The 27,712-nt window shown below is 45.6% G+C and overlaps 1 protein-coding gene and 1 pseudogene across 1 annotated transcript; one reads left to right on the forward strand and one right to left on the reverse strand.

Annotated features, from left to right (window-relative positions):
- Positions 1–5,498: 5,498 nt before the first annotated feature.
- LOC120712329 lies at positions 5,499–10,659 on the forward strand. Its single transcript, XM_039998085.1, has 7 exons — positions 5,499–5,801; positions 5,912–6,045; positions 7,455–7,659; positions 8,401–8,532; positions 9,067–9,603; positions 9,995–10,198; positions 10,291–10,659. Exons 1-7 carry the CDS (start codon positions 5,664–5,666, stop codon positions 10,462–10,464), a joined length of 1,524 nt encoding a protein of 507 aa, XP_039854019.1. The 5' UTR covers positions 5,499–5,663; the 3' UTR covers positions 10,465–10,659.
- Positions 10,660–22,671: 12,012 nt separating this feature from the next.
- Positions 22,672–26,717, reverse strand: LOC120712331 (annotated as a pseudogene).
- Positions 26,718–27,712: the final 995 nt, after the last annotated feature.

Genomic DNA, 27,712 nt, shown 5'->3' on the forward strand with positions numbered 1-27,712 from the left:
ATGTTTACCTTCGGGTGTCTCCGATGAAAGGTGTGCAGCAGTTTGGCATGAGAGGCAAGTTAGCACCCCGTTATGTTGGGCTTTTCCTATCACTGAGCGCTGTGGGCCGGTGGCATATCGTGTGGAACTTCCTCCGCATTTGTCGGCGGTCCACAATATCTTTCATGTGTCCCAGCTCAGAAAATGCCTCCGAGTTCCAACTGACATTGTTGAGATGGAGAAGTTACAGTTGGAGCCTGATCTCGTCTATCCAGAGCACCCGGTCAAAATTGTTGATTTCAAAACTCGGGTTACTCGAAATCAAACCAGCAAATTCTATAAGGTGCAATGGAGCAACCACTCCGAGCGAGAAGCCACGTGGGAAACTGAAGAGTTTCTTAAAGCCAAATATCCGGAATTGTTACAAGCCTACCAAGGTACCTAATTTTCTACCTTCCTCTTAATTTAACGCCTCCATTAAATCTCGGGACGAGATTTCTTTTAGGGGGAAGGGTTGTAACACCCAGGTGTTAATCCTCTGTAATTAAAACTAACCACAGTCATTAGTTTAAACTCACGCGACAAATCACCAAATCAAGTTGTTCCTGTCAGCTTGGGCCAGAGCGGTCTGACCGGTCGGGACAACCGGTCTGACCGGTTGGGGCTGAGTCAACCATTTTGTTGGGCCCCACATCATTTAAATGGCCATCTCTCTCTCTCTCCCCCCCCCCTTACCAGTACTCCCCCTCACCAGCTCTCTCACGCTCTCTCCCGAGCTTCCCTCTCCCCAAGCCCTAAAGCTTCAAATCCTCATTTTCCACTCGATTCAAAGCCAAGGTTGGATTAAATCGACTTGGGGAGGCTTATTCTTCGCTATTCCCTCCCTGGGGAGCAGGGGATTAAAGTTCTTCGTGGGGGAAGGATTCATTCAAGGTATTTTGCTAGGGATGGGTCGATCTCCTTTTCTAGATGATCTTAGGTGATTTTCCTCTGGTCAAAAACGTCCAAAGGTCTCCCTGAACTAGTGTCTAGAGGGGTTTTAGAATTGGTGGGCGATTTTCGTCGCGCCAAGAGTCTAGCCTTTAGTCTGGGAAGGACCGGTCTGACCGGTCAAAGGGACCGGTCTGACCGGTATGGGTCCGGAGACTCCGGCTATTTGTCCGGATACTATGGGTTTGTAGTGGCCTAGCTACTCTGAGTTTATGTCCGGATATTCCAGACTTGGGAGTCCGGATACTCCGAGAATATGTCCGGATATTCCGGATTTTTGGTCTCGAGTCGCACACAGGCCAGACCGGTTTGACCGGTATACCATACCGATCTGATCGGTATAGCAATGGCTGAGAAGGTTAAATAGGAGGTTGTTGGTGCAATTAGTTGGAAATCAATTTGGCTATTTGTTATTTATAATTTTTATAAATCATGCATGCATTCTCATGTCATATACATATGCACACGTGTAGCAGCCGCAGCGGAGGAGGTGGTATACAAGGTGGTTGCGGAGCCATAGGAGCCGCAGGGGCAAGCCCCGCAGCAGGAGGATCGTGAGGAGCCGGCCCAAGGCCCAACTCACCCTAGTGCTGAGCAGCAGTCTGAAGGCAAGTTCCGGTGCATGTCCTACTATTTCAAATTATGACACCTATATATGTATCTATTACTTGTGCATTACGTGTAGGAGTTGTTTGAAAACCCTAGTTGCATGATCCTTAGGTTTTCCTGGGCCCTATACTAGTATGTGTAGGTCGGTAGCACTGCTATGCTTAATAGGGTTCGGTAGAAGTCGAGTGATAATTCTATCACTTGCGAGATATAGGATGTCTCTATATTACATTATATGAGCTATTATGTTCAAGATGGAAGATATGGGCTGGGAGACCGGATGGGGGAATGTGTAGCCCCATCTGTGTTGATTAAGGACCGTTCCGTTGTTGGCTGTGCTGATCGGGGATTGAACTGTACTAACCACATGCCGGGAGTAGGAGGTAGTCGAAACCGGTAAGCCTAGTACTGCCTCGTTTCGAAAGTACAGAACCTCATCACCACCCCTTAGGGCGAGTCGAGTAGTCGCGGAGAAACGGGATGCATATGTTTACTTTTGGTGGTCTCACATTGAGCTCGACTGACTATATGTAGGTGGGGCGGTTCTGTAGTTCGAGGCGGGGAGGGGAATGGTTGGTGCGTGTGGTCCGACGGGGCTTATGCGTGCCGTGTTGGTTAGGTCCACCTTGCAAGATTAAATCGAATCGATTCGCCGTGTCTCGCGATTATGAAAGCCTTGATCTCTTGGTCACATCGTAGAAAGAAAATAGAATGAAAAGAGATGAGATGCAATGAGGGCTGTTGATATTTAATTAATGTTTGCCCACCCTGATAGTTGTAGGTTTGCAAATCATAGATGATTAGTAAAGTTATTGTTATAAATGGAGCTAAAACTTGGAAGATAAGGACTCGCTTTTAGCGCTTTTCTGCAAAACCAACCACCGGCCCAAAAAACTTTGCATGTCTAGGTATGTGGGCTAAGTTATACCCACTGGTCGGGTAAGTCTTGTTGAGTATTAGTTGCTCAGGGTTTGTTGCCACCACTTTTTGCAACAGGACACCCAGACGTCGACTTCTGCCTTTGCTACATTAAGTTCATCTGCCGTGATGCAGAGGGGTGGGAGGTGGTTGAGCGAGACCCCTAGACTAGGACGTCGGCGGGTTGCACACTTGCGGCCTGAGGGTGCAGCCTCTCTGTTTTGTTGCGATCGGACTGATCGGTCGAATGGACCGGTCTGACCGATAGTCCTTGGGTAGATCCATGCAGGCCGGTCTGACCGGTCTGGCTAACCGGTCTGACTGGTGGTGCTAGGCTGAGCGTGGGAAGAAGTGCAGTGTAGTCTTTTCTTTAGTATAAATTCTAGTTGTAATATTATAAGACTTGCATGTCAAGTATGTATTTAAATCAGGGTTGTAAAACTGTTGTATTTGAACTCGGTTTGTAAAACTTATTATGTCTATGGTGTACTACTATTGTAGTTTTTTAAAGTAGTGTCGTGCTTGTACCATCTGCGCTCACCTTCGCGTAGGACTATCGGTGTTATTTCGATCGGTATTATATTATAATATACTACTAGAGTACTAGTAGTTAGTTTCACAAAACCTCACCACACTATCCCCATGTTTTGACCTAGCGGCGTATCTCTAGCCCACTCCCTATATATATCCCAATGTATAGCTAGAGACATTTCAATAGGCTATTCGCCTGCTCTTCAGAGCAAGTATTATAACAGGCTGCACCTAAAGGTGTGGATAAAGTCGCACCTATACCTCTGTTCGGCTGCAACCAGTCAACGGTGTTTTTCTCTCACACCAAACCAGCACCAGCCAGCCAGCAGTACTTTTTTCTCACAACAAATCAGCCACAGCTACTAGCCGAACAGAGTGTAGGGCCTCATATGGAATAAATCACAGATGCATGTCGCTCTTTCAAGTTTGGATAATATGAAAGCTCTATATGTTCCTATAACAAATGGAGCCTGCAGATTTTGAATCCTACATACACGGTACTAGAATCGATCATGTAGATTTTTTTTTCAGATGTTAAGTAACATGACCGAACAAATCTTGTTGGAACTAGAATCATATGTAGATACACAATTTTACGCTAATGGCATGTCGTGAGACTACCGATCGAAGTATTTACTAGCTGATAATATTGCAGGTGCTCAGGGAAATGGTCAACATACAAATGGAGCTGCAGCAATCAGATTTCGACTTAGAGCAAGGCCGCCTTTCACAAGGTGTTCCCCATCCTGAGCTACAGCAGCAACTCGATCCCGTAGAATTGCTGGATGTCCTGCTGTCAGAGTGTGCAACGGCGTGCGAGAACTTGGTCGCACAAGATCAAGGCTTGGCTCCTTTGCTGGATAAGATCGCCGCTGATATCTGCTCGGAGGCAGGGAAGCCTGTCAAGAGTTGGGGTGCCCTCATCAGAGAAACACAAGAAGTTTTCAAGCAGCAGAAGGAGGCGCTACGGCGTGACATCATTTCGGCTCCAACTCCTCAGTAAACTTAGATTTTGCAACTTATTGTAAGTCACTAAAGACTTCGGGTTACGGTAAGAATTTCGGGCAGTGAAATACTGAGTATATTATGTTTTCAGCTCCTGATATGACGAACAAATTTGGCCCCCCGTGGCATATGCTTGCAACTTTTGGCTTGGTCACCATTCACCATCCAAACACACCTTTGTTTTACTGCATCGCTCAAATTTGGCTTGGCGAATTTTTTTTCTTCAACCCTAGTATTGCAAGCTCTAGCTAGCTTTGGCGCCATGGACAAAATTTTGGGTAGTCCTTTTAGGTTCGAAACCAAAAATACCAACTATGTCTGTTGCCTTTCGAGGAATCATCAAGCAGTCTTGCTAGCCGACTATATGGTCGCAAGCAATGGGAGGGATAGCAAGGTAGCATGGACAATGTTTACCACGGCAGTGGGAGACTGCTGGTGGGCAGATAGGGCCGCTAAAAAGAGTCATACATGTAGTGTTAATGTTGATATGGATTGTTGTCGAGGGTGAAGGCACCACCGGAGCCTGTCAAAGTGGTGGATGGGGCCGGCCAAACACACCGAGTTCAATAAAACAGGGTACATCATTAGGGTTTATTATGAGAGGTCAAATTTAAGCCAAAATTTATCTTTTTTATTTATTTTCACATATTTTTAAATCTATTCAAGAATTTGCATATGTATAAATCAAATATGCAAATGCTTGAATAGATTTTAAATTTTATGAAGATAAATAAAAAGGATCAAATTTGGCTCAAATTTGACCCTTCCTAAGAAATTTAAAATTTTGCTATAGAACCTATATACACAAAAATTCTCTAATGATACCCCTCTAATATGTATCATACAATTTAATTTTTTTTAAAAAGATGGATCTCATCTTGATGCATTAAAAATTCAATGATGTTTAAATTCTTTCTTCCTTCAAAATTTCAAGTTTCAATTTTTGTAAGTTTCAACTTCAAAAAGTTGTGAAATTGAGTTCTTTGTACTCTCCTCTACCACTATACAGTTTTCATTTTTTTTATCAACGTTTGTTACCTCAGTCGAGTGAAAAAAGTGATAAGAAAGACAAATCTATGAAAAAAATATGTAAAAACTGCTTGTAAAACTTCCGAGGGAGGTAAAACACACGGTTTCAATAGTAGTTGGGGGAGCTAAATACCTTCTTTTATAGTTGAGGTATAAAAATCATACTTTTACGATAGTCCAATTGGAGAATGCAGCAACTATTTTTGTACTGACGAGTAGCAGCCAACTGACTTCGCAGCACCCGACACGCAAGAGGCCAGCACTTTACGCATCATCACGGGCCCTGACTAGGCCTCTTATCTTTATGGGCCGCTCTAGCATACCGGCCCGGCCTACCTCAACACCAAACAAACGGCCCATCAAATTTAGGCCAATAGGGCAATTGGAGTACGCAGCACCCCCGCGGGAACCCTGAAAATTTCAACGGAAAAGGGAGGGAAACGCGAAAAGGCAAAGGAGATTTCGAACGCTTCCAGAAACTTCTTCCCCACCCCACATCGCCGCCGTGCGCCGGCGATCCAGGTTCCGCCTCCGTCCGCCGCGCCTGACTCGCCCTAGTGGTAGTTCCCGTTCGCCGATTCGCCCACCCCCCGGCGGCACCCATGGCGGTCGAGGGGATGGGGTCCGTGGTCGCGACGGTGAGCGGGTACCACGGCGACGAGCGGCACAGGCTCATCAAGCTCATCTCGGAGTCCGGCGCCAGCTACGTCGGACCCATGAGCAGGTCCATCACCCACCTGGTACGCCGCTACGCATCGCCTGCTGCCTGCGCTTCATTTTTTTCCCCCTCGGTTCATTTTGATGCCGCCCGTGTGAAATTGAATCTGGTGCGCGGGCTTGTGGCGGTCAGGTGTGCTGGAGGCTCGAGGGGAAGAAGTACGACATCGCGAGGAAGTTCCGGACGCGCGTCGTCAGCCACCGGTGGTTCCTGGAGTGTCTCAGGGAGGGGAGGCGTCTCCCGGAGGACCCCTACTTGATGGAAAGGTAGGTAGGAACCGGCTCTTCGTCAACTGTTGTTGCGAACTTGTGATATGATCAGACATGTGCCTAGTAATTGTTTGACTTGGGGTCATGTATGAACTGGGAATGCCATTTTGGGGGAAGTGTGAAATTGTAATTAGGAATTGTGTTTGCATAGATGTGCCACAACTGCGAAACAACAGCAGTTATAGTGTTATACTGTGTCGAAAGAAAGAAATTGCTTGCGGACTGTTCTAATCCATCTGTCACATTTTGTTCTTAGATTTGTGTCAACATGTTGGCGGTCTTTTTCAGCTAAGACCTCAGAAACACAGATACGGCAGGGAAGAGGCGTATCCCGTGTCGGATACGTATCCGACACGGATACGCCTGGGATACAGCCGGGATATGTATCCACGGCGTGTCCGCGTATCCCTAAACAGTGATGCTAGAAACTCACGAACGGATACGTATCCAACGGCGATGAGCCGGCCGCGCGCGCCGCTCGGTCCGCTCGCGCTGCTCCGCTCGCCCGCGGCCGCGTGCTGCTCCGCTCCTCCCATGGCCGTCCGCGCTGAGCGGAGAGGAGGAGGAGGGTAGGCAGCGGGGGAGGGGGAGATCCGGCGACGGCGGAGGCCGCGCTGAGGAGAGAGGAGGGTAGGCAGCGGAGAGGAGGAGGATCGGCCATCCCCGCCCCCCTGCGCCTGGCCGCGCACGGCGGCGCCGGCTCGCTGGCCCGCACCCGTGCCCATCCCCGCCAGCGCCTGGCAGCCGCTCGCCGGAGAGGCCGAATCGAGGCCGGCCGGCCGCGCCTGATCCGCCCTTGTGCCACCGCCGCGCCGCGGTCCACCCTCGCGTCGCGGTCCGCCGGTCCGCCCATGCACCACCGCCCTGCCTGTGCTGCTGCTGCTGCTTGGCCTACCGCAGTGGAGAAGAAGGGGAGGCGGAGGAGCAGAAGAGAGAGGAGGTAGTGGAGGGAGAGAGAGAGACACGAGGAGGGAGGGAGGATGCTGGGACCGTGAGAGAGAGTGAGGAGGGAAGAGGAACAGATAAGGGTGAGAGAGATAAGGGTGAGTTATTTGTTGGGCTGTAGCTGCAGCTACTGCCGTCCAACAGCTCAGCTGGCTGCTTTTCAGTCCAGCCGAACGTGCTGTTTGATATGTATTATTCTTCATTTATTTATTTTAAAAAATAGTAAAACGTATCTATGTATCGGGTTTTTTAGAAAATTGCTGTATCTGCGTATCCGTATCCTTCCGATACCGATACACGTATCCGTATCCGTGCTGCTTAGGCTAAGACCTATCATTCTATCTGTTAAACATTGGTGAAGAAGCGGATAGTATTCGTAAGCTAGAAGTTGCATATACTACCTTATCATGTAAAAATGCTGACTACTTTCTAAGAAAGCTTTCTTTCTGCGCAATACTCAGTGGTGAAGAAGCAGGACCAGTCCCAGAGCTTCCTGCTCGTCCTTGTACACGAGGCAAGAAAAATGCAGTCACAGAGGGTAGAGTTTTGAAAGAGTTACCTGATGATTTCTGTGATACTCCTACGGCCAGCCATACTATTAAGCTTGATGATTCAGATTCTGATATGGAGCATCAGACATTGTCTGAATCAGCCCTACTAAAAGAAGTAAGAATCACAGCATGCACTTGATTTTGTTCCTTCATATATTCTCTAGATGCTGTACTCTAATCTTTATGCAAACCATCGCGTCGTTTAAATCTACAATCTACTAGTTCAACTAAAAAGTAATATTGATCAATCAATCAATCAATCATCCATAATTTCAATTAAACACATATTACTGTAGGTATAATTGTGCAATCGTAGCATACGTATAATTGTTCAATCATGGTTCAGCTAGACTCTAAAGTAAGATAGAAATGCTATCTGAGGGTTCATCTTCTGCTATTTGATGGTTTCAATGTCTACGTATAAAGAAGAAAATTGACAATGAAATGATTAGTTGCCGTAGAAGTGGTTCTGCAGGTATATCAGGCAGCATATTGTGAAGTTGAATCTACCTGCCATGTACCATCTATATACATACATTTTTTCTCATACATGAACTCTAAATTTTCCTTGCTTACATCTAAGCTACTAATTGAGTCTTTAAACTTCACATTATAATATTATATGTGTTTGTGCTACATACCTTAGCGTAAATTTCTTGGAAGTGCTCTATATTTGTATTTACTTAATTATTTCGTAATAGTGTCATTGTTTTATACTTTTTCTTTAATTTTCATTATGTCATGTAAAAAGTTGATCATCAAGCATTCAGTGTGAATATTAACATACCTGAGTAAAAGTACAGCAGCATATTTGTATCTATTTTCTGATGGATCTTGGTTGTCCTGTGGGATTCAGAATTTTGGTGATTGGGAATCTGAGAAGAATGATTTATCAGATGTTAAGCAAAGAAGAAAACGTTTGAAGAGTGTTAAAAAATCAATGGATAAAGATGTTCTACACCTGCAGGACAATGTGTCAAGTGTCATGGTAATATGCAAATTAATATTTATCGACCCCTTCGTTTGCATTTAACTATAGTCTAGAAAGTTTTGGTATCCTTTTTCTCTGCTAACTTTCTTTATGAACCTCTCAGCACTCTGGTCTTGAATTCTGATCAATTAGCCTTCATAAGGACCAGATTTTGGTGCTCTGTTTTGTTTAAGCTTGTATTCATATCTCAAACAAAGGACCCAGTAGCTTAATCACAAAAGAAAAGGATCCAGTAGACTAATAACTTTTCCTAAATAAACCTGTAAAACTGCTTAAGGCCATAACTATTGAACTCGAGGCATATATATGGAGATATTGTTTTCTTTAATACTGATAACACTGATTGTTTGTTGCATGTGTCCATGCTCAAGCTGACAAAAGCTTGTTGTAGCTACCACATCTCATCTAGCTTGCACCTTTTTGGGTATATGGGTTTTGATGAACAGATGTACACAACTTGTTTCATTTTTAACTTTCAGTCATTTCACATTCTTATGTGTAAGCTTATGCCTGTATCAAATGACAATACAGGCAAGACAATGCCTTCATGAGTCAAGTCACACATCGAAACAGAAGGGAGAAAGGATCGATCTCACAGAAAGTGATAGCTTGTCTGACAGCTTTGATGAACCTCAGACTTTGGATACTCTGTCTCTAGGAGCGGGAAGAAAATTTACCAAGACAAAAGTATCGTCATCATCCCTTCGACAAAGTACCCTGGATTCATTGTACGAATATGGCGAAACTAGTAGGCATGAACCAGACAGAAGAAAAGAGCAAAAAAACGCTGACTTAAGGGAGAATTCAACAAGCTTGCTTCCATTCGATTTGTCTGGACAGGGACCAGCTTTCTGTACTCAGGAGCAAAAAGACAAATATAGCCTTGACACTCTAGCTGATGATGAATTGGGAGACGACAAGAAACTCATGGAAAAATCATCTAATTTAGAAAGGCAAGAAGAATTATCATGCGTGATATGTTGGACAGATTTTTCTTCTACAAGGGGAATCTTACCATGTGGACACCGATTCTGTTATTCATGCATTCAAGGATGGGCAGATTGTCTGGTATGCTTTAGTTCGATTCTTGCTTCTTAATGTTTGCTTAAATTGAGTTGTCCTTGTACTCAAATATTCTGGAGACATATATAATATATTTGCCCTACTATAACCCACTTTATGCTTGTGGTTCGGTTCAGACTAAGACCATACTAGGTTCAGAATAAGACCATACTACAGTAGACAATGTACTAATACAGATTCAAGATCGTATTATGTCATAACTGAAAGAAATGATGCCTACTTATAAAATATAGGAAACACAACCAATATGTTACACCAATTTAATGGCAACCTGGGCCAAAGGGATTAGCAACAATCTGACTTTGCTATAGTTTTTTAGGTTCTCCAGTTATGTTCCAAAAAGTTATTATCATATAGCTGCACCTTTGCGTTTCAGACTTCCGGGAGGAAAGTCTCAACATGTCCCCTTTGTAAAGCCAGTTTCACATCGATCACTAAGGTGGATGAGGCAGGCACCTCTGATCAGAAGATATACTCACAGACCATTCCTTGTGAAGCTTCTACCGAGGTTTCTGTGTTCCATAATGAAGGCTATGTTTCTGTGTTTCATAATGAAGGCTATGACTTATCTCGATTCTGGGTGAGATCCAATCTCCTTGCTTCTTAAATCAGTTTGGGCTTACCATGCTTATTTCATTTTGGGCTCGCTATGCTTACCCCTCCATTTTGCAGACTCGGCCAGGAGCATGCTTCCAGTGCAACAGCTGTGAACCTGAGGAGCTTCTTCTAAGCTGCCATGTCTGCAGGTCGCGGTGGGTGCACTCGTACTGCCTTGATCCTCCACTGACCCCGTGGACATGTGTGCATTGCAGGGGTATGCGTATGATGTACCACCGCTATCACTAGTCTGAATTGGAATACTCGTGCCATGGTCTGAACGCTGCTCTTTTTTTATTCCTTAGAATAGTCTGTTTGAGATTGTAGAGGGACCTGTATCCGTAGTTCGTGAAAGTTCTCGCCAAAGAGCGAATAAATTGCTGTGTACCTATAAATTGATATGATAGGGATTCGGGATGTACTGTAAAATCTGACCCTACACTAGACAGAAATTGTCTAATTTCTCATCTCACTCAGGCAAGGGCGCAAGGCAACCATTTTTCATGCTAACATATTAGGAACAAAGCCTGATAACTCCAGTACCCCAGACTCGTTATTTTCCCAAGATCGTCACCCCAGTGAGATGCACAAAAACTCTACCAAAAACGTGCATGCTCAGTCCCCCTAGCTAAAATTGTGGTTTGAGGTGTGACGCAGTGCAACCGCTGTGCAATTCGGTCAGATGGGAAAATTGTGCCATATATACTGATCTTGAAGTTTGAACCTATTTGGTATTTGCCTTGCGTATGAAGGTCAGCTTTGGAGATTGTATGAAGGTTTTCATTTTCCGCGGCGGTAGGAACTTGCAACCTCACGTAAGATGTACTTATTCGAGTGGTAGTCACTAGTCACATAGAATCATTATTAACTGCACTTGCAGCTGTGGTTTGATTTGGATCGTTTGGAAAGTCCTGTGAGAATTGAAATCTATGGAGCTCCTTCATTGGATATCATATGTAGACATGATAATTATTGATTAGCAACATGAACTGAATCTGAGGAGCTCAACTCGTCACTTCTTACAACAGACAACCTCAATTGATATTAGGCACCACGTCACTATATATGTATAGAGGTGTATCGGCTTTAGTGAAAGCTTGATAGTTTTTTGCTCTTAAGACACGTAGCGGTGAATCTAATTAAGAATAGTTTGCAACTCATATCTGCATAGTATTTGAAATTAAAAATGCATATCTTGTTTCTGCATAAGCAAAAGACTCGACAGTTAACTACGGATGATGTTGAAAATATCAACTCATCATGTCTAATAACTGCAATAGAGCTCTACAAGATCAGTGAGAACCATTTGACATGGCTGCATTGCACAATCCTTGGAAGTGTTTAGTTTGGTTCCTTCGTACTTTCAGACTTTAAGTCAAAGACAAAAAATCTGTTGAAGACCATCACGCGAAAGCATCTGCAGTTAATGTTGCACGACATCACATCTTCAAGCACACCAACTACATCGGAGTGCGCTGCCTATATGAGCGCACAAACGAAATGACCAAAAATATAACAATACTCACCTATTTGACATTCAGCGAATTTTCGAAAGCTGCTTCTTAAGCCACATAGCAAGAAGTGTTCCATCAAGGGAGAGGAAGATCTCTTGGTTCGCATCACACATGAAAACACCTTTTCTTTGTCACATAAGATATTTCTCGCATCACATTTATGCACTTGGCAATTGAAAATTCTTTGCCACACTTTGAGGGGGTGCAATTAACCCCTCTCACATTCATCCTTCTCACATAGTGGCAAATTTCATGGAACTCACTTCGTAAGGATGGCAAATAGTTAATTATTCTGCATATTGTAAAATAGAAAGGATATTCCGCAAAACATCATTTATGGCATACTGAATAATATGCAGACTAAGGCCATTTGGTTGAAGAGGGAAGAAAGTTACTTATACATAAAAGTATTATAAAGTGATGATCATCCTGCTCCCAAGCGATCCCAAGAGGATCTAAAATATACCCAAACTAACAAATTCGAGCAACAGTGTGATCGCTCTATAAAGGATCAAATGATCTGATTCCATTCCTTTCCTCAAGAACAAACAGTTTGGTACTGATGAATTGAGCGCATTGTTCAATAATAATATCAAAAAGAAAGCATCACCATAAGAAAGCATCCAAAGAAAACAATTGACATGAACAAACTCAAATTTTTAGTCCAACGGCAATCAGAAAAGAAAAGGTATTCCATCAACCAATTATCTAAAATAGCCTAAACTTTGCTACAGCTGTAATGTGAGCCATGGTATTTACCTGCGTAGTAGAAACTTGTGAATGGATGATGGGCGCGGTAGCTATGCCTCATTGTAATGGAAAGCTTCTTAAACCTCAATGATTCAAGATGTAACATGAAGATACCAACATCTGTCCACAGAAACATCGCATTGTCATCTCCAGTCAACCCTAGTATCTTTGGGGGCCTGCTATCGAGCCCAGCCCTCAACGAAAGAAAGTTGTTCAGATTTAATTTAGCACCCATCCAGCTACACCATGGTGATTGGCCTTACACTTCCATACTCGGGCGGTGAAGCCTGATATAACGAGGAAGTTGAGCCCAGCACCATCTGCAGGTGCGAGCAGGAATGGCACTCACAGTGGATAAATGCCTCAAAGCCAATCGCATTGGATCGGAACCCTATAGCAGCTAGGCTTTGCCTACACAAATCAAACTCAAGGATGGCAAACCTTGTCCTAGTAAGCAACCAGCAAATGGAACTCCCAACCAGGGCACACTGGGACAATCAGAAGCAACACCAGTGATATTCTCCAGCCACAACAGTAAAGCTTCATTGCCCCATGCACCAGTCTCTGATGAGTAAACACAGGCGAAAAGTTTGCGGCCAAGAAAATTCCTTTGAGGTTGCGGCCAAGCAAGCGGTGACAGGGGTGGAGTGGAGGTCGCACGGTTATTCGGTGCCACATTTGGTGAAGATGGATCCCATGGCGGGGCAAGAACTGCGTAATTTTCTGACCTACCTTGTTTTCTAGGATTTTCTTTTTTTCGGGTATTGTATTTTCCTTTTGAAAAAACTTTACTGTCAATGCTTATGCATCCAAGCTTGATAACTCCAGAGTCCAGAATGACTAACTCAGACTGAAGCGCAACATGATTGGTCCATGGACATTGCCCAAAGGCCAAAGACACAACAATTCCAGCCTCCAGGCTCTAGCATGCCTACAGGAGTCACCAGTCAGTGAAAGACACAATGGCTCTGCAAAAATGCAGATGGAGCTTCTTTTCGAGACAAGGCTCGACCGCATTCCCATTACCAAAAACGGAAATGCATGATTTTGAAAGAGTTTGGGAAGATAGAACAAGGTAAATGGATACATACTTGAACCAAAGCCTGAAAGCAGAGAACTGTTTTTTCAGCCTTTATCATGCACGTCCCAAACGAAGGCGGAGGCAGGCTGGGCACCACTCTTTGTCCTGCAACTCTAAGATACTGCAGGCTGTGTCAAGCATCAACATAATGAAAAGAAAATTGGCATATTGTAGGAGTACTTGAAATGAAAAAGAGCACAAGTACCACTGGTCAAATCAAACATGCCAAGGTATAAGCTCAGCTGTCAAAAACCATTTAAGTCATGCGCTCTAAATTATATGTCTTAATCTAAAGAGTAAAGTCCATTTTTGGCCATCGAACTATTGCCCGAGTTTGGTTTTGGCCATCGAACTCCAAAACCGGGTATCCTTGACCACTCAACTCTCAAAACCGTTCATTTTTAGCTATCGGACGGTTTTGGTGAGTGGTTTTGCTGATGTGGACACCACGTGGCGGTGGGGCCCACATGTCAGCTTAATTTTTTTTCTCTTGTTTCTCTCTTTCTTCCCCGCTCTCTCTCCCCGGCGGCGCCGCCCTCCCTGGCTCCCTACCCGTCCCCACCTCTCTCTCCAAGGCCATCGCGCGCGGAGCAGAAGCCCGCGGGCGGGGGACCTCCGCGCCGCGGCCCGTGGGCAGGGGAGCTCTGCTGGCGGGCCTCCTCCCCAACTCAACTGCAGGGGTGGCGGGGCGCGGCCGCGGCCCCGGCGGTCTGGCGAGAGCACAGCGAACGCGCCCCGGCAGCCGCGCAGTTGAACGGAGGCGGCTGGCGAGCGGCGGCGGCCCTTCGCTCCCTCTGTAGGCGGCGGCGGCGGGTCCCCTGGTCGAGGATGCGGACGGCGGCGAGTGGCGGGCGAGGCGAGCGTGGCGAGGGCCTGCAGGGCCCCCACTCCGCGGGCCTCGCCTTGCTCTGTGTGGCCGCGGCACCGGCGAGCGCGGGCGGAACACAGCCGCGGGAGGGAGTAGGCGGAGCACGGCGCGCGCGGGGGCCCGCGGGACGGCGGCGAGTGCGCGGCTCGGCGTAGAGCGAGTGGCGCGGCCGCGGCGAGCGCGCGCGGTGCCGCGGGACGGCCGTTCGTCGGGCCATCCTCCCCCGCCGGGCCGCCCCTCCTGCTGCGGCGGATCAGGAGCTCGAGCTCCGCTGTGCCTCCCTTGGCGGTCGAGCTCCGTGGAGACTCGGCGGCGACGGCGAGCTCCGCCGGCCTCCCTCCTTCCTCCTCTGTCCTCGTCCCCTCGGGGTGCCGCCGCCGGATCACCTCGCCGCGCCGCAGCTCCCTCCTCGGCGTCGTGCCGCAGCTCTGCTCCCTCTGCCTGCAGGCGGAGCTTGACGCGGCACCAGGAGGCGCCGCGGCCCCTCGCACGGAGCTCGGTTGCGGCCCCCTAGCGGCGCGGCGGGCGGATCTCGGCGCGGACCCAGGCGACGCTGTGGACGGAGACCGGGCGGAGCAGGCCGTCATCGTAAGTGCCCATCTCCCCGCCGCCGCCGTACGGCTCGCCGCCGGCGGGAACACGCCGGGCAAGCTCCGCCATGAGCCAGAGCTGCCGGCCGGGTGAGCTGGAGAGGCGTGCGCGGGAAGGGCGGCGGCCGACGCAGGGTCAGCAGAGTTGGATAGGAGAGAGGAGAGGTAGAGGGAGAGAGAAAGAGGAGAGGAGGGGCTGACAGGTGGGTCCCACCGCCACGTGGCGTCCAACTCAGCAAAACCACTCAGCAAAACAGCTCGATGGCCAAACATGAACGGTTTTGAGAGTTGGATGGCTGCGGATGTCCGGTTTTAGAGTTGCATTGCCAAATCCGGACGCAGTCGATAGTTGGATGGTCAAAAATGGACTTTACCCTAATCTAAAGAGGAAAAGAAGTCTGTTTCAGCAAAAAAAAAAAGACCGAACCATTGACTAAAAATGTTGGCCTGACCATATTGTACGACATCATTAAAAACACCAACTATTAGACAACATTTCCTGTATGAGCGCACAAAATGTGGCAAACAAATACATCAGAGTACTAACTGCTTTCACATTCAGAGAAGTTTAGTTAGCTGCTGCTTAAGCCACATAGCACGGAGCATTCCATAAAGGGGGAGGAATATTCTTGGTTGGCAGCATCTCTGAGGAGATCACAGGAATACACATTTTCTTCGTCATTCACCTCAACAATCTCATTATTACTTTGACGCACTCGGCAGTCGAAAACTTTGGGTGTGGTTTATGTTGCTGCTTTTGAATTTGAAGGCCCACATTCTTTGAATTTCTTCCCATACCACTAGCAGACATTTCTGATCTTATCACACTGCTAATGGTTCTTTTTTGTGGATCGAGGAGGACTGAGAGCACTAACTAAGGCGGTGCGCCCCATCAGCAATATGGCCTAGTATAATATAAATTAATTTAGTAATGTAGCTGTGCAACAGTGCAAGAAACTTTATCAGCACATAAGCAAATTACAAGCTACTTTAACAGATCTTCAGTTTAATAAAGATACAGTACCAAACTGCCAACACGATCACTGTACAGAAGATCGGACCAAAGTGGCACGGAAAAAAGTTGAGTTATCCAATTCCCACGTCAGGTGACAGCACCAAACTGCTTATCTTCTCAAATCTCAAATCATATATGTTATACATTGCATATCATAGAAAACAAAGCAAAACATCTACTTTTAAATTTGTGACGCACATTTTAGAAATGAAATCACATTTGAATTGATCAATCTCACATATTAGCAACACCAAGCAAGGGGTTTAGCATATGGAACTTCAATCTTTCAAGCTCACATTAAAATTTCTCGAATAATGCTTCCTTTGATCAAAAATAGGTGTAAAGTATAAACTCATGGCCAATATTATGAAAAGAAGGCATTTTTCTGTGACCAACAGGAAACAGCCATATCATCTGGACTTTTAGCTATTATAATTTAATAAATATCTGTAGTGCTTACAACAATCACAACATCTAGTTTGGATGAACAGAAACATGTAAAGAATGGTAAGAGAAATGGTAACAATTAGTTAATGACCAGTTGATGCAAGAGACATAACAACTGAAAAGAAATAAAGATATGAGGGAAAAAATATTAAAGCAAAACAGCTTGCACTGGAATGATAATCCAGAAATTTATAGAAACTGCAAACATCTAGATAATCAGTAGGTCCTCATTAGTATTGTTGGTGACACTAGTGCACAAGGTATCAAAAAAGATCCAAAATGAGCAGTGTGGAATGGCACAGTTACAAGACTTTATTGTAAACGTAAATGTCTAATCTAGTTATCAATTACTTCCACAAAAAAACATGAGGCAAACATAGATATTGGTAATCACAATTCACAGAACTTAATACATCCTTAAGTAAAAAAAGGTCCGATGATACGTTGGTCATAGTAAAATATGGAATCCATGACACACAGGAAAAGAAAGCAAGCTATCCTGCAATTACAACAAGCCTATGACTCCTTTCCAAAAATGAGAAGCTCCTAGTTCAGGAAAAACATCTGCAAATCTGCAGGCTAACCAACAAAGTTCATATTTCAAAAATCTGACATCCCCAGACCCTCATAATCTTTTTCGGAGCAATTAGCTGCCAGTTGGCTGAATGATGTGGCTAAAGATTTAACTCCCCAGTAGCTAATAACACTGTGTATAAACTAACTCCAAATGAGTGAAGGGAACAAGAAAGGGATCTCACCATTTCATATACTTGGCAGTGACAATGGTGGTGGGAAACTTGCATACAAGCACGCACAATAAACGAACCTACATGCCACACACTGCCTCTCAACCAGTAGTGTCTTGATCTCAAGTGTGAAATACTGTGCTTTAGGCATTTCTGGAGGAAAACTGAAAAAGTCTCGTGGACTAGCTAGCAGGAGAAAGCAGCCTTCAGCTGTGCCAATGATGCTCCAGTTACAGTTATCTCGGGCAATGAGATTCTCTTTTCATGGCACCACTCGTCTGTGCGAAGGCCATCAATGTTTCGCAAAGTCTTGCAATAGAAGTCTAACGTGCACTGATCAATAGCTATGAAACCAAGCCTGTCTTCCCCTGCATCCGCAACAGCCCACTGCCGGTTAAGGCTGTCGGGTGGGGGGTCAACAACGGAGAATTTCATATCACATGTGTCGAGCACGAGCAAATTGTTCCAAGTATGATGCCTCCAGTAGAAGCAACTGCGTATGTTGTGGCGCACCAAAGATTCAGGGTCTTCGATGCATCCATAGGCTAGAAAGCTAAAAGACGCAGCGTGAAGCCATTCCCCGGTGACAGAAGAGAATATGAAGGCCACGACCTTGTCCTCGTACAGCACAATGCAGATCACTTGGAATGACGACGCATCCTCATCCTCGTCTTCACCAGATGGAGCGAGGAAGGCTTCGAACCAGCCTGACTCGAAGTCCGATTTGCCACTGTGAAGAGCAGAGGCCACTGGGTCGTCGGCGAGGAGGGGGATCTGAACGTACCGGCGATACAGGGGATCGCAGACCACGAGGTCCCCGAACCCACAGCCGGAGGTCGACCGGCCGAGGAGGACGCGCCCATCGCGGGCGTCGCAGACGCGCCAGCTCTTGAGGGGGTCCTTGGGGAGGAAGGAGAAGCTGAAGTCCGCGGCCTGCGCGAGGGCGCGGGCGGCCGGGGCGGAGCGGTGCGGCGGCCCCGCGTGGTGGAAATGGAGCCCTGCGACTCCGATGAACTCGAGGAACCCGAGGACTGGCGGGGTGTGTAAGGACCGAAAGCGGCGGAGGAAGCGGCGGGAGGAGACGACGCGGCGGAAGGAGGTGCAGGCGGCGGAGGCGCGGGCGAGGTCGGCCGCGTCGTCGAGGCGGAGGAATATGTCCTCCAGCAGCTCGTCAGGGAGCCCAAAAGCCCGACACCAAAAAATATCTCAACAGATTTCAAAAAAATTCCAGATCTCAAATCTAAATATGAATTATTCACATTTCATATGTATTCAAAGCACAAAGGCAAACACCCCCAAATCCAAAAGGCCAAAACCCCCAAAACCACTAACACAAACAGAGATAAGTTCAAATAATTAATGGAAGAGCTGTCTGTGCAATGCTGCCTCGTTAAAAACCTTTCTAGGTAAAACTCACCTTTGTGAGAAACCCTATAAAAGAAAAAAGAGTACAGGCAGCTCAAGTTCAAGTTCAAAAGCCACGAGGCTAAATAGTTTTAGTGTCTTACAACAGCCACCAGGCTAAATGTCACTCACATATCACTATAACTCTCATCCCCAGCAGCAGCAGCATTGTCCTCATCAAGCCATAGGTTCTTGAACTTCTCCTCCAGCTCCAAGTCCTCCACAGAATATTGTGCTCTCCTCGCAGCCAGCTCCCAGTCCTTGATGATGATCAGCTACTCCACAGTCTCCGGGTTCAACCTTCTGCGCCGATCCTCTAGAATCCTGCCAGACTGACTGAAACAAGACTCTGAAGAAATAGTTGAGACAGGAACCAACATAATATCCTTAGCCATGATAGAGAGAACTGGATATGTTAGTTTATGATTATGCCACCAATTAAGGATATCAAATGAATCATCATATGCCACAATATTGTCACTGTCAAGATAGACAGTGAGCTCATATGTACCAGCAATAGGAATGTTACTAGAAGGACCAGAGGTACCAGATCCTTCTAGCCCTCCAAAGATCTTACCCCAAGCATGCTTCCTTTTACCTGTCAAACCTGATGGATGGGCTGTCCTTGCTGGCCTTGCTACAGCAAACTTGTTTTCATACTTGGTATACAGTTTGAACAACTCATGCTTAACTTCATTAGCATACAGATTGTAATTGTAGGAAGTAGACTTAGCAAGCAAATCAAGAGCCATATGCAAACCTCTCAATTTAGCTCTAGGGTCAAGAATAAATGCAAATGAATATAACATGGGAATTTTTTTCCAGTACTTCTCAAACTTCATTCTCATAGGGCCTATAACAGTTTCAAGTTTTGAATCACCCTGACATTCATGGAAATGAGTAGCAATTTCAATTATATGATGCAGAACCAAAGGACTTGTGGGATAATACACTCCAGATAGAGCAAAAGTTGATTCATAAAACAACTCAAGAAATTCACAAACCTTTTCAGCAACATACCAGTGCTCACCATTCAAAGCAGCATAGCCAATATTACCATTGATGAACACAGAAAATACATTCTTATATGGAATCAGGTGCTTAAGCATGAGATAGGTTGAATTCCATCTAACATCCATATCCAAACCAAATTTACGAGGTCTAACACCCTTAAGCAAACAGTAGTCTTTAAACTCAGCAATTCTTTTATTAGATGCATTCAAATAACTAATTGCAGTTCTAAAGATCTCTATATAAGGTTTCAGCCTTTTCAAACCAGACTTCACAATGAGATTAATAACATGTCAAGCACACCTCTGATGCACAACATAGTAGGTTTTCTTAGATGGATTATCAGGATCAGTATCAACACCCAAGTAACCAGAAAAGATTGGAGCCAAAATTTGCATAGCATTATTATTAGAAGAAGCATTATCTAAGAAAACAGCAAAGATCTTATCAGTCATTCTGAATGCCTCAACCACATCAGATTCAGCAATGTTTGTACCAGTATGAGCCTCTTCAATCAATCTAAAACAAATCACATGTTTCTTAAGTTGCCAATCATAATTGATAAAATGAGCTACAACAGTGATGTAATCCTCCTTTGCATTACCAGACCAGATATCAGAGGTCAAACAAATAGAATTGACACTAGGAAAGACAATATATTTTAATTTATTAATAGTGTCAATGAAAAGCTTCTCCAGATCTCTACTAGTTGAAAACCTAGACACTAACATGTCTAGGGTTATGAGCACGTTGAATGTAATCATCCCAAGCATCATTATCAGCAACAGATAAAGGCAGATCAAGCCTAGCAATCAATTTGCATAATTCAACCCTAGCAACATCAGGTTTGTATTCCCAGTTCCTATATGATCCATTAGGGTTCATAGCAAGCCTAGTTTGAACCATTTTAGCATGATCAGCTTTCTTTTTACATGCATTTTGATGCCTAAGCAGATGACCAGTGCCAGCAGCAGATTTAGCAGACAATCTATGGCGACAAAACTTGCAACCAGCAGCAATACGCACGCGCTTATCATCCAAGATTTCATCAAAATTATCCCAGACAGGAGATCGACGCTTAGATCCACAGGACTGAGACTCACTTACCGGCGGCACAGGGGCCGCGGCAGCCTCAGTGACGTTGCCAAGCCCGATGAAGGCAGCAGCATCAGCGCCACCCGCGTCGTCGACGTTGTCGGGCACGTGACCATAGTCAACCAGATCTTCGTTGATGGTTGCAGGGTACACGGCCTCGTCGATGTCGTCCATGGCCACTGGCCCCCGCGGCTCGTCAGATCCACGCTCTCGGCCCCGTTCCTCACGGCGAATGCGGCATCAGCTCATCGCCGACTTACTGTGAAGAAGAAGTTGCTAGGGTTAGGGTTAGGGTTAAATAGCTAGGGTTAGAGAGAGGGGTTGAGGTCTTGAGGAGGATGTACTTGCCTGCAAAGCCGGAGCCCGGCGCCGGAGAGATGGAAGAAGACAAGCTCGACGGAGGATGGCGGCGAGGATGACGACGACGCGGTGGACAGAGATGAGCAAACGGGCGAGGACGAGGTGGCGACGCGGCGTTGAAGGACGAGGCGGTGAGGCGAAGTCCAACGCGGCGACGCCTGACGGGCGACCGCTGAGTCGCTGCGGCGGCGAAGGGGATGGCAGGCGGGGGGCGGGGGCGGGTAGGGATGGGGATTACGGTTAGGGTTGCAAGGGGAAGGGGCGCCGCGCGGGGTTATATAATAGCCTGGGGGCGCCGTTTGGGCCGACGCGGGGAGGCTGGGCCGCGGCCACTCCCGACCGTTGGCGGGGGCAGCACCGCAGCAGGCCGACCGTTGGGAGTGGCCGGCCGGCACCGGGCCGAGGTCTTTTGGCTGGGTCGTGCCGTGCCGCCCGGCAGGCCGAACTGGCGGCCCAAGCACGGCCTGGTGCACGGGCCGTGCCTGGCCCGGGCCCGGTGACTTCGGGCCCGTGCCGTGCTTGGGCCGTGCCGGGTCGTCCGTGCTCGGGCCGGGCTAACGGGCCTCGGCCGTACGCTCATCTATAGTTGGACTTAGGAAGGTCAATGGTCAACGGGAAAGCTGCTGGCCCCCTTTCTACTCCGTCCGTTCTGTAAGAGCAAGTTTCAAAAAAAAAAAGAACAAGTTTAATAACGGAGCCAAATGCTTGGCTATAAGACAAGCCATATCATTAATCATAATAATCAAGCCATACAACAACAACTATTTGCTTGTCTCCTACATTCTCAACCGGTCCTACTTTTAACTAAACAATCTCTATTTACCACTCTCTTGCTGCCAGCTGTTCTAATATGGATAGATAAGTGCACCGGCCAGTAATGAATCTGGCAAAGTACATTGGTTTGTGTGAACAGCCGAGCGCTGCCTTCTCTCTTCCATGTCGGCGTGCTGTGCTGAGGTGGGCGATTCGCTCTTTATTGGGCTTGCTCTAATGGGTGAGTAGGTGAGGGTTTCTAGAGTAGGAACATATCATGTGCAAACCAGTCTTTCTGTATAAATCATACAAACTTCAATCTGGACCATCAGATCATGGCTAATAATTTAATCTCAATGCAATTGCCATATTATATATAGCCAATATGCTCTAGTAATTTAATCTCAATGCAATTGCCATATTATATATAGCCAATTGTCAGTGTGTGTTTCGTACACCGGATAGTAAATTGCTCCACGGTTCTTTGTAGCTCCATGGCTAACGCTTAAAGACAGAATCATTGGTTTAGGCAACTGCCCTTCATCTAGTATGGATGGCCTCTTCATGTTCTTTGTGATCGCTTCGCTTGTTGCTTACAACCGGGTGCGAGTTGGTTGTGTTCCGTCTTGTCGCGAAGTCAAGTATCCTCCCCCTGGCTAGAGGTGCCACCTCGCGTGGCCTTGATCTATCCCCTTCACCCCTTGGCAGGAGATGGCATGGGCAATTGGGCATGGTTGTAGTACGGTTGCCCCGGTCGTGGCGAGGTCAACCGAAACACTCAAACACCTGCCGAAAGCACCGATTCTGTAACTTACATGCTGGTTTGTGTCAAACGTGTGAAACAAATGAACCATTAAAAACAATGGTCCAAGAAAGCCATTATGCCCATTGATTACAGTCCAATTCATAAGTACAACATCACGAGATACAGTATACACAATGAAAGTGCCTATTCTGATAGAACATTTGGAGCCCAGCAACAATGACTGAAGTCTTAAGTACCTGTGTAGCAAATATTCCAATCAGTCAAACACCCAAACCACTTTGTACTACTGACTGGTCGAAAAACCAAAAGTTATGTCTACAACAAATATTGCCTCATGGTTCAATCAATGAGCATTAGATTAACACTGGCCGACACTTAATTCTAAGGATGAACCATCTAAGCATTATCAGAAGAAAACAATAAACCAAAAGGAAAAAAAACCAGCAATACAAGAACAGTTTGATTGCACTGGCTATATCTGATCTCAGTGAAAATTGGCAAGTTTAATGATTCAACTAGAAAGACTGGCGCGGCGTTGCCGCGCCATAAGCTGTAGCCCAGTGATTGGTACAAAGGTTGTGAATGTTTTTTGCGAAATTTTAGGCTATGGATTAATTTATAGAAACTTTAGTGTATTATTACTTACTTAGAATGTAGGGGCCGCGGGTTGATCGTCATGATTTTGGGAGCCTTTTTTGCAAAGTCTATGGAGCATGGGTTAATTGCTGTAGAGCTTGAGTTTGTAAAAAATGCATGGATCGTGTGTTGGTTGTCATAAAGTTACCTGAGAGGTAGTTGGATCGAGAGAGTTCTCGTAAAATTGCTGAAGAGGTGGCTTGAATAAATAGTATTTATGAATTAACTGAGTGTGGGCTGGACTATATATTAATTTTAATAAAATTCAAGGAGTTTTTTAATAAAATTAAGTGTAGGCTGAAATTAACTGAGTGTGGGCTGGACTATATAAATGAGTTGAGTATAATTGACAATAAAGTTACTATGTTTTTTTTTCCAAAGGTAGGGATTATCTGGTATATTCTATTATAGGCAGTGTTATAGCCCATTATGCAGTGTGTAAATGTGTGAGTCGATTTAACCCATCAATGATATACATTAAGCGGGTTGGTTCTGTAGAAGTCTTGGTGTGTTTTCTGTGGATTTGTTGTTCGTGGAGTGTAAATTGATTTCACCAAAGCTCATAGGGTTTTATGTGGAGAGACGTAGATAGAGTGCGAGTTGATTTTATCAGATTTCAGAGGGTTTTTTTTAAAAAACTATAGTATCCCAAACATATAATTGGTTCCGTGGGCCCCACATACGGTGGGACTCACTTTTGGGTCTCGTGAGTCCACAGTGGGGCCCACTTGTGGGACCCACATTGTTGGGTCCTACGGGGCCCACAGTGGGGCCCATAACCCACTTGTGGGTCCCGTGAGTCCACAGTGAGCCCCACTTGTGGGTCACGTGGGTCCACAGTGGGGCCCACTTGTGGGACCCACATTGTTGGGTCCTACGGGGTCCACGGTGGGGCCCATAACCCACTTGTGGGTCCCATGAGTCCACAGTGGGGCCCACTTGTGGGTCACGTGGGTCCACAGTGGAGCCCACTTGTGGGACCCACATTGTTGGGTCCTACGGGGCCCACGGTGGGGCCCATATGTGGGACCCATATGTTGGATCAATCTGAGCCATTCACGCGCGATCCGACGGCTGAGATATTTCAGCCTACGTGGCGCAATGTGGTGGCAGAAATCCCCCCCCTTTAGGTCTTTTAAAGATGCCTTTCAGGGCAAAATTGTACTCATAGTTTATTTTCATCATATAACTCATTTGTAAATGTAAGAATGACCAACCAGTATATCATTTATAAAACACAAGTTGACATGGAAAATCTCACACGGTAGTACTCTTCTGGATCCACATATGAAATTTGGATATTTCAAGCTCATAATCAATTTTCTATATCATACTTTATTTTCAGCAATTGATACTTCCTTCAGTTAAAAAAAGGTGCTGACACTTTTTACTTCGCATATAAGGTAGGAGCACAGCAAAACTTTTCCTACTATATTTCTACATAAATTCAAAATATTGTGCTAAACTTACCAAAATTCAAAATTATGATATATGTCCAGTATATTTTTATAAATATACAACAGTTATCAAAACTGACAGTTATGAAAACTGAATATACTAGACTGCATCTAGTTTGGACCCTAAGAAACACTGAAATGGAAATGGTTGTAGTTGGACAACGTCTAGCCACAGCCTTATAGATGCAAATCATAGATATGCCCAAATAACAAATTCTTGAAACAAAAGTAATGGTGGTAAATTTGGCGAGAAAGGATCAAACAATCTCACTTCAAAATGAAAGACAAGTTCATATGCATGAAGCCAGAAGTTATCATGGATCTAATAGTAGCAGAGCTGAAATGATTGAACTGAAGAACATAACTGGCTTTAAGCTTCCCAATGCGCTGAGTGGACTACTCATTTGAACATTTCAGTTTTTATGCAGTAGCTAATATCTAGCTTCTAAGCATATCATGCTGATCAGCTAACTGAGCTAAGCGCATTGAGTGCTACAGTAACACAATTCATGCTAGCATACAGAAGTAGGATTCCAACAAGTTACTTTATTATACTTCTTTTAAAAAGTTTGCTAGTTTTGAATCTATGGACACAAACCGCTAAAAAAAATTGGTGCTATAAATTAAGTAGCATAGTTCAATGATAATATTTGAAGTAAAGTACTGCTATAAATTAAAGAGTTGCACCCAAAGAAACAACTGAGGTAGTCACCAACACTCGGAAATAGAAGGCATTCCATCCACTAATTACTAAAGTAATTTAAACTTTGCAACAATTGCAGTGTACAGGAATACTATGTACCTGCAGGATAGAAACTCGCGAATGGATGATAACGATGGCAAGGCATTCTTTCAGAAAGTTTCTTGAATAGCAATGATTCCAAATGGACCATGAATGCACCATCATATGTCTTTAGAAGTATCGCATTATCACCTTCAAAAAACCCTGCTATCCTTGGGGGAGCCGTATCCTCACTTGGTTTCAGTGAAAGAAGGTTGCTTAGGTCAATAGTATTCCCAAGCACCCATCCTGCAAGATTATCCCTCTTCCATAACTGGGCACTGAAGCCTGGCACTGAGAAAACAAGGAAGCCAAGCACGCCACCATGTGCAGGCGTAATCAAGAATTGGCGCTTGCGATGGACTAATGCTTGGACTTGGTACACATTCGGTGGCGCCTCTATAACAGCTAGGCTCTGCGCCCCCAAATCGAATTGAAGGATGTAAGCCCTCAGCCCAATAATCAACCAGTAAATGCAACTCCCGACCAGGGTACTGTGACAATGATTAGAGAAGAAGGAAGCACTGGGAGTGCCCGGCGGGATGGGGCTCGGCCACAACGCTGAGATAAGATTGCCCCATGCGTCAGTTGCTGATGAGTAGACGCAGGCGGATACTCCTTCCCAGCTGGTGCCCACCGTTATCACCTGGAACGGGTTGGAGCGGCAATCTCCGTGGATGTGGCCTTCGTCGCCGGTGGCGCAGACGATTGCGCCGTTGATTTTGTGGGGCATGCGGTCGAAGACCGGTGGAATCGCCACGAGGAGCCGGTCGCCGGCAGCTGGATCCCAAATCAGGAGGTGGAGATGCGCCCAGTCGACTGCGAGGACGCGGCCGTGGCGGCAGCCGAGGACGATGCTGTCGGCGCCGTCGAGACGCAGAGAGAAGCGCGCGGGGGGCACGCGGTCCGGCGGGTCCAGCGCGGGGGTAAACTCGACCTTGCAGCCGTTGAGGTCGTGGGAGAAGAAGCCGAGGAGGGGCGGTTTCCCGTGGCGGCCGTGGAAGCGGCGGAGGAAATGCGGGTCGCTTGCAGACGAGGGAGGCGCGGGGGAGCGAGGACGGCTGCGGCGGAAGGCGGAGGAGGTACTCGCCGAGCAGATCCTCATCTTCAAATGGGGGACTTGACTCCGGCGTCAGCGCCGGCGAGCTGGGGCGGCGGCCGGGTGCCATCTCACCGCCCTGACTGGTGACCGCGGCGGAGCTTCCAAGTTCCAACTTCCAAGGGACGCCGCTCGAGTGCCAGCCCCTTGTAATTTGCTCACTTGTTTGTGGGTCCCATGGGTCAGCCGTTGACTTTACTTAATAAACGGACAATTTTTTTTCCATTGAACTTGCTGAATGCTGTTGGTAAATTCACCTACAAAATGGTGGAACTAGTTTCAGTATTTATACGGAGTGGAGCGATAGTAGAATCTAAATTCTTCAAGATTTTACAAAAACTTTGAACTTGTCCTGTTGGCCATACTAATGTCTTGTTTAGTTGTAATATTCAAAATTTCAAAACTATCACATTGAATGGAAAGGTTACATGCATAAAGTATTAAATCTAGATGAAATAAAAAATTAATTGCATTGTTTGCTTGTAAATTACGAGACGAATCTAATGAATCTAATTAGACCATGATTAGACACTAAATTACTGCAGTAATTGCTACAGTAAGCATGTGCTAATGATGAATTATTTAGTCTTAATAAATTTGTCTCATAGTTTACAGACGAGTTCTATAATTAGTTTTGTGATTAGTTTATATGTAATACTTCAAATGTGAAAAGATTTCATTTCAAAAAATTTACCCAAGCAACTAAACAAGACCTTATGAAGCAATTCGTTCTACCAACTTCGCGTCCCATGGATCCATTGCCCTTCATTTTACGTATTGGTTTTTAATTTTAAACTCAGTATAATTTAAACTCTGAGTGTGTGATTGTAATAATTACAGACTGATTCCTCTCTCTAGAGAGGTTTGAAGCCGGAATTTTTTCATTATCTAAAAACAAATTTTCTCGATAAATAGCAGCTATTTTCTCTATCATCCTAAAGAAAGGAAATCTATTTTCAAACCGATTTTACTAGGGATGCAACTACAAACTGAAGGAAGTTATATAATTTTTTATGTTGTTAACTTATCTTTCGTGTTTAATCGATAAAAGCAAGGGAATATAATTTTATATTCGCATTGTTCCTTTAGTGTAACCCTTCTTTACATGGCATGATGGAAAATGA

Source organism: Panicum virgatum, chromosome 6K (assembly GCF_016808335.1).
Source record: "Panicum virgatum strain AP13 chromosome 6K, P.virgatum_v5, whole genome shotgun sequence".
Lineage (NCBI taxonomy): Eukaryota > Viridiplantae > Streptophyta > Magnoliopsida > Poales > Poaceae > Panicum > Panicum virgatum.

Bases quoted from the DNA above. Each gene is read 5' to 3' on its own strand.
- LOC120712329 (XM_039998085.1), top strand. From the start codon at position 5,664: ATGGCGGTCGAGGGGATGGGGTCCGTGGTCGCGACGGTGAGCGGGTAC. The intron at 7,660-8,400 runs GTAAGAATCACA...TGTGGGATTCAG, and splicing joins AATCAGCCCTACTAAAAGAA to AATTTTGGTGATTGGGAATC. The intron at 9,604-9,994 runs GTATGCTTTAGT...TTTGCGTTTCAG, and splicing joins AAGGATGGGCAGATTGTCTG to ACTTCCGGGAGGAAAGTCTC.